At 30.8% G+C, this 7990-nt stretch overlaps 1 protein-coding gene across 1 annotated transcript; it reads right to left on the bottom strand.

Annotated features, from left to right (window-relative positions):
• Nucleotides 1-522: 522 nt before the first annotated feature.
• LOC134721906 (nuclear transport factor 2-like) lies at nucleotides 523-7981 on the bottom strand. The gene is made up of 4 exons (XM_063585193.1): nucleotides 7805-7981; nucleotides 5930-5998; nucleotides 5240-5338; nucleotides 523-3874 (listed from the first exon to the last, which is right to left on the bottom strand). The coding sequence occupies exons 1-4, from the start codon at nucleotides 7922-7924 to the stop codon at nucleotides 3764-3766; spliced, it is 399 nt and encodes a 132-aa protein (XP_063441263.1). The 5' UTR covers nucleotides 7925-7981; the 3' UTR covers nucleotides 523-3763.
• Between the last annotated feature and the right edge of the window lie 9 nt (nucleotides 7982-7990).

The raw sequence follows: 7990 nt of genomic DNA, 5'->3' as shown, positions 1-7990 counted from the left end.
ACGATCTCTAAAAATGAGATGAGCCAATGCTAATACAACTGCAAACTAAATACCATAGACTTATTATACATGTTATAAGTCATTACTTTTAAACAAATCTAAACGAAACAGTAATTTGTAAACTTTTTTAAAGTTTTAAAGTCATTAAACTATGATGAAAGAGTGGGGCTTATATAATCTCAATGGAAACAATACTTGCAAAGAAAATAAATTTCCACACCAAATATCATTTACTTAACATTAGCAGTTCATCTTAAACTGATCTAATCACAAACTATAAATACTTGTTAACTAGGCAAAAGTTTCAAAGTCAATAGACCATGACTGAGGGAGCAGGGCCAAATAATTTCCATTGAAAATAAGATGTCACAATGCAAATACAAATGCATACCAAATATCATCGACCTTCCAATAGTGGTTCACCATAAGCTAAAACTTATCACAAACTCATACCACCAGAAACAGCATATCTATGTCTCACTTTTGACTCTGTCAAGGCGAGACAAAAACTATAAGAATAAATGATTTAAACTGTTTTATATATTCTTTCAATGCTAAACCTAATACAAAATTAGAGATGATTCAATTAATATACAATGATAACAAATATGAAACAACACTCCATTACATTGTGGTATTTCTGAGATACAGATCGTTAAGATGTTACATGCTGTAATATATCATTATGTGTATTGATAAACTAACAAGTTTATATGTCAATGAGACAGCAGGAGCAGCTAGTCAACATTAAATATCTGTTATATATGATGTCTTTCAAGATATATATCAACAATGCATTTTCAAAGTTCTGAATGTGTTCAAAGTCTGTGCCATTGACAGCTCAGTTGGCGTAAATAGCTTTAAAGGAATTTAAGCTACAAATTTGTAACTGAAACAGCAAACAATTTCCAAAGAGTAACATTCTATCTTTTAATTGAAGAGTTTGTTAAGAAAATTACAGGGCTGCCAATTATTAGCTTCAACACATATATGTATCTGGCCTACAAACAAATATATAATAAATTTTCTGCAAAACTACGATTCATTGGAATACATCACATGTTCTATATCAATACATACAATGACCATTCAACACCTTTGTCTAAAACCATTAAAACAGCAGATCATGCATAATTCTGTTACATATGTTAACTCAATGTGGTAATATTGTTACACAAGGAAACCTCAAAGCTTTTTATAAATCTAAATGAAGGTTTAAAATATGTAATTTTGCATGTTAATATGTAATTGTTTTTAAACTTTATATTGAGACACTCATACTTATATCACCAACAACTAATGGTGATTGTGAAAATTCATAACAAATATTGCTATTACATGTACTTCTTATTATCTTGACGCAACAAGCATGGTTAAGGACACATATATATTGAAACTTATTAGTGACAAAAGCATACATGAAAGGCTTAAGAGTGGTATCAAATGATGAGGGAAATCAACTCAGGACAAAAATTTTGAAAGTAAAATAAAAATTCAGCTGATTAGATTCTGTGTATCTAAAAATAAAAATTTGTCAATTTTGTGAACAATAAAACAGCTTGCAGCTTTGTTTTGGTACTCAATACTTCTTATTATCCTTTGTTCTGACAAATAACCTTCATTATTGACTTTTAAGATAGTAAAAAAAAAATCTTTATATTTGGACATTTATTTGTATAAAAATATGTCAATATCGTTTTATTGCTAATAAAACAATTATCTTCATGTATATGTATTTATGTTAATATCATTGCAAATTCAGGCTTTGTGCTCATAACACTATTACATTTTTAAGTATGACTGCTATCCAAAAATACAATATCGCGTTCATGGTATTGTTAATTGTTTTGTTACTATTTATTTGTTTGCAGTATTTACAAACACTGAGAGTCATGATGTTATAAATATGTTTTTTAATCTTTTTTGCCGACATTTTTTTAAAAATAATTCAAACATTTTAGTTTTAGATTAAAGAAGAGAGAGATTCAGTAGTTCGTACCTTATAGAAATTCATTTATCGCTATTTTGTGCATTTTTTCTTTGATCTTTTTTTGTGATAATTTTCATATCATGCTTCTCGCTTGAGATGGAAAAATTATTGCTAGAAACTAAGGAGGCCACGTGGCGTTGCTAACGAAATTGACATTGAAATTGACAACGTCGTCATAGGTAAAATAGCGATAAACAGATTATCATTGATCATCTCAACTCGATTGCTTTTCTCACTTTCGCTGTACCAGCTCAAGCGAGAAAACCAATCTCGTTGAGATAATCAACGATAATCTATAATTATACAACATTAGAAAATCTAAACATAGCAGGCTCTTGAGATGGCACTTCTTTTTCTGCTTAAATATTGAATTTGTATTAAATGTAATTATTTGCCAACAATAACATTATACCATCATCATGAAATTCATTTCAGTTTGTATTTGTTAGGGATAAGTTTACTTAACGAATTGGATGCTAGTTTAATACAATTTGCATCAACAAATGAATCTCTTAAAAACAGCTTCTGAATTTAAAGACGAGGCCTACAACTTTTAATTTAACTATAATTCTTCAGAAATTACAACATTTCAATTCATAACCATGACTACAGCAAGCTTTGTTCATTCAGCTATACCTGGTTCACAAGTGACCTACTTTTTTAATGAATTTTCAATTTATAAGATTGATACTACTCTGGTTTTATATTGCTTAGTTTAGAGTAACACACACAAAAAAATCTTGGCCCTTCTCAAAAGCAATTTTAAAATATACTACTATTTTTGATTTGTATTATTTTCTATTACTATTATTTTCAAAAATATAATAAAAATATTACTGTAAATTCAGAAATTATTGCAAGGTTTTTATTATTGCGAAATATGCGACAAAGCTGTATCGCAATAATTTAATCTTGCATTTTCAAATATTTTACATGAATTAAACAGGATTTTTCTCAAAATGGTCAAAATTAAAATAGCAGTTAAGTCTATAACGACAAAATCGCAATAAAAATTGCACGCAATAATTTCTGAATTTACAGTATATGAATATACTGTTACACTACAAATGATATTTCTTGTTTTTACACACTTATATGTTTGTTTCATTGATTGTTTATTTTAATCATTGACAAGACACACCCTACTGGTACCAAGTAACCCACAATAAATACAATCAGATCAAAATACTTATTTTGTTTCTTTAACATGACAGAGTACCCTACTGATATGGTTTTATTAATTCATTCTTGATGGTTTTTAGTTTTCAAAAAAATATTATGTGACAATCAAAATTTAAACCCATTATCTACATAATATGATAAATACATCATTTGTACATTGTCTACAGGTAAAAGGTAATATATGGTGTCCAGCATGACAAACAAGACAAAAAGTAAGGCAAAGCAACCAAAAAAATCTTTTAAACAGTGTAAAAATATAAACACTTTTCTAGCATGGAGGATACAAAAGCAATTTCACATTCCCTATAACTGGAAGTGGTTTAACTTTATATTTTTTATATACCATACATAATTTTTTAATATTAAATGAACACAAATTTCTATTTGGATGCAATGTGCACTACATTTACATTATAAAGACATGATCAACAAAAACAAACACATTAATGCAAATACTGCAGAATAAGTAAAGGTGCACCAAAAATCCTTCCAAGGCTTGACTATAATGTGGAATAAGTCTTCATCTATATCTGCTCTTCAGTCACAATCCTGGGTTATGACAATCATACATTGTCTATGGAACTTCATTCATTAAAAGTTATGTACACACAATCGGAAAAATTCATGTGCTATAAAAAATGAATTAGAATCAGCTTTCAAAATAAACGTATGAGCATAGGGCATGGGTGGATCATCGTCTGTCTGGAATATAAATTATATAAAGTTAATGCCATTTCTCAACAGATAACTCTGTCATTCATATAATATGAATTTAAAATTATGATTTTTCATGATCTTATTTTTTGCATTGTTGCAAGACTTCTGATTTCATACAAAATATAAATAAGGAGATGTAGGATTGTCAATACGACAACTACATGTATCCCCCAGAGACTAGAAAAGTTAAATATCAATTATAAGGCACTATACTGCCTTCAAAAATGAGCTAAATCCATACTATATATAATTAATTGTATAAGCCCCAGAATGTTTCTTTTTTTAACGTTTTAAAATTGCTGTTTTTTTCTCATTGTAGTCTACATGGTTCTGCCTAGGCCAATCAATGAATCCTAGATTAATGAAAATCAGTCTAAACTCATCATTCTTAAAACTGGGAAATCCAAAAGTGCATCAAGATTTTAAATTGTGTATTAAATGAGCACAAATAGTGTCATTTTTACATTTAATAACAAAAGTTTGAGAAATCTAAACTTGATTTACCATAATAACGAAACTTGATTAACAGTAATAACCACTACTAAATCACTAGCTCCATTGATTAGTAATGTACACTTACCTTAAGTTGACCTATAATCACTACTATAAAACTGGCTCCACCCAGTGCTGATTGACACTTACCTTAAGGAGGTAGACCTAGGTTAAGGGAAATAACTCTTAAAATCATCAGTACGTTTGTGTCAACCATTTTCAAAAATATATTCTAAGCTTCTAGGTTACATAGATTATTTTCAATCTGTTTCAGGTAAATACTTAAAATACATTGATGAACTTGACTTTTACAAACGCATAACTGATTTAAAGAGTTATCTCCCTGAACCAAGGTCTACCCCCTTAAGTTGACCTATAATCACTTCTATAAAACTGGCTCCACCCAGTGCTGATTGACACTTACCTTAAGTTGACCTATAATCACTACTATAAAACTGGCTCCACCCAGTGCTGATTGACACTTACCTTAAGTTGACCTATTATCACTACTATAACACTGGCTCCACCCAGTGCTGATTGACACTTACCTTAAGTTGACCTATAATCACTACTATAACACTGGCTCCACCCAGTGCTGATTGACACTTACCTTAAGTTGACCTATAATCACTACTATAACACTGGCTCCACCCAGTGCTGATTGACACTTACTTTAAGTTGACCTATAATCACTACTATAAAACTGGCTCCACCCAGTGCTGATTGACACTTACCTTACGTTGACCTATAATCACTACTATAACACTGGCTCCACCCAGTGCTGATTGACACTTACCTTAAGTTGACCTATTATCACTACTATAAAACTGGCTCCACCCAGTGCTGATTGACACTTACCTTAAGTTGACCTATAATCATTACTATAACACCTCCATCAGCCATTGGTTGACAATCACACTTCGTTACATTATGTGCTATTTTTGTAATTGGTAAACTCTGAAGATTGAAAAAAAATGTAATCAGCTCTGATAAATTCAGCATACATTTGTCATCTCAATTGTTGACCAATGGAAAATAAGTCAGAATAAACAAAATAGTTCCAGGAATGCCAATGCAAACACTAATAAATCTATGTATGTACAAGACTCCAGCAAATCAAATAGTCATAAAGATAGAAAAAAATAGCCAATTTCCCCGATATACTCATTTAGTCAATAAACATTTTTTAATTGGATCTTCTTTAAAAAAAAAAAAAACATACATGACGGTGACCTAATACTGAGGTATTCGCTCTGACCAACTGTTCTTGACGTTATATGTATGGCATTTATCTCATCACTGATTTTGATCTAACAAAACATTGTCAAATGTAAATAAATAAGGCCATTAGTTTTCTTTGTAGAATTGTTACACATGTACATGTAGCTTACAAAACAGTATACATATTCTAAAATCAAAATAAACAAGTACAAGACTCTTATGAATCTTTTTTATCTGACACATATAAATAAATACTGACATAAGAGGTCTCTTACATGTAACACAGTAACCTCAAATCTTTGTTTGAAAAATTGTTCAAATAATTACCTTTATCTTATTAAGTATAGCTTCTTTGCCTTGTGCTGCAAAATCTTCAAATGTAAAAAAACAAGTGTCCTGAAATTAAATAGAAGATAATTAATTGTTGAACAGTAAATATTGTTTTAAATTTGGTATGACATTGTAACCAGTAGAAATTATTAGACGGTTTTAACAAACATTTCCCAACTTAATAACATAAGGGGAGATAACTACTATATCATTATAATTGGTCCTAGTTGACCTATGAGTTGTCCCACATTCAGGATACTTCTGTAATTCAATTACTTTTTTACATTAAAAATGATGGTAATTATTTGCCAGCACTAGTTGTGATATATCATGAATTGTGGTGTAGGATATGACAGAGGTATTTTTTATAATGGTGGTGTTTGAAATCATGGTAATACACCAATGTTGTGTTGTTGTTTTTTTTATTAATGAGAAACACATGTACATATGATTAAAAAAGGGCACATTTTGGATGATACATACCACAACTATGTAATTTAAGCATATATGCATGTGACTAGTCTACAGACTTTTTACAGATTATCCAAATAATTATGACTTCTTTCAAGGCTACTTTAATTTTTCTGTGACGCCTTCCATAGCCTTGCAAGATCAGAAGATATTTGGACTTAGGTAGGTGTAGACATAGGAACATGATCCCACATCCAGTTTTTGTTATGACTGAATAACAACAGTTGACCAGGGTTTAATCATTGTTATTAATGACACCCCAGGGCTCACGCTACCAGGCGACTTGGGCGAAGAAGTCGCTTTTCCGACCGTCACTTCGTTTTCCCCAACCCCCAAAAGCAAAGACAAGTTGCCCTGTTCTTGACCATACTTGCTTTCAGTCGCTTCTGTCATCAGACATTTCCAATTTTTACCAAGTTGATGAAACATCATTTTTTTTATATTGATAATTAAAGAAATTAAGACAGACGATTAATTGCTTATTAAAAAGATAGATATGTGTCATCAAGTACTTTTAGTAAAACAAAAACTCTATTCGAAACACACCTACTCTGATTTTGTGATTCATTACATAGGTATTTCATTTGACCCATATATTTCATCTTTTAGTACTGTGATTTCTTTATGTTATAAAGTCAACCTGTAGCTTTGTTAAATAAAAATGATAGAATCTGAAGCAAATTGATGCATCAAATATTCTTGCTTTTTACGTTTTCAAGACAAAGTATTCATGTATTCAGAGTAGGTGTGTTCGAATAGCTATTTTGTTGTTATAAAAGTACATGAAGACAGTCTTTTCAGTTGGGCCAAAATAAATAATAGGTTTGTTTGCCCAAACGCTACCTACCCAGAATAAAGCTGCCTACTCAAATTCTTTTATTGTCCTGATTTGAAGAAGTTTTTTTTTAAACAAATAGGAATGAAGACTAATAAACATCTGATACTTCAATTTCTTTTTTTGAAAAAAGAAAAGAAAATGCCTACCTACCTACCCACTGTCTCAACATTTGGGTAGGGTTTGGGCAAACCAAAATATTTTTAAGTGTGGCCTTGGATGATGAAAATGCTTAATTTCGAGGAAAAACAAATACAATTTTTTGGCTTCCATTTCAACGATTGCTCTTGTCATCTTGTGATGTTTTAAAATTTAGTGTCCTTAACTTCAAACATAACCTCCAATAAAATTTAAGTATGATGTATACAAGCTGAAGCCCCGCCCCTCTTAATTGCCATGCTTGAGCAAACATTGACGCAAACAAATTAAGCAAGTCAAAAAAAGATTTGTCTTGCTAGCATTAATGTAAAAGCTGTAAGATTTTTATATTTTTTATGTTTTCAAATTGTGGTGAAAGACCCAAAGTAAGAGAGAAATTCCACTAAATTAGGTATACATTCCCATACATGATAAAATCCGGCTAACTTCACAGCTCTGTCCTCTGGATTAGCTGCTGCTTCATAAGCCTGATAATATGCCTGAACGAACTGTGAACCTATATCGCTAAATTGAGGGTTGTAAGCCATGCCGATGCTGCTCCAGTAGATGGCGCCGTCTAGTTGTGCACGATAAAGTGTTGATTATAAATTCAG

Source organism: Mytilus trossulus, chromosome 6, assembly GCF_036588685.1.
Source record: "Mytilus trossulus isolate FHL-02 chromosome 6, PNRI_Mtr1.1.1.hap1, whole genome shotgun sequence".
Lineage (NCBI taxonomy): Eukaryota > Metazoa > Mollusca > Bivalvia > Mytilida > Mytilidae > Mytilus > Mytilus trossulus.
The sequence above is the reverse complement of the archived record's forward strand: the minus strand, read 5'-3'. Positions and strand labels throughout refer to the sequence as shown.

Coding starts and splice junctions, on each gene's coding strand:
- LOC134721906 (XM_063585193.1), bottom strand. CDS start 7,924: ATGGCTTACAACCCTCAATTTAGCGATATAGGTTCACAGTTCGTTCAG. Junction 5,999..7,804: donor AGTTAGCCGGATTTTATCAT/GTATGGGAATGT, acceptor ATTTAATTTCAG/GACACTTGTTTTTTTACATT. Junction 5,339..5,929: donor CTATACTTAATAAGATAAAG/GTAATTATTTGA, acceptor TTCAATCTTCAG/AGTTTACCAATTACAAAAAT.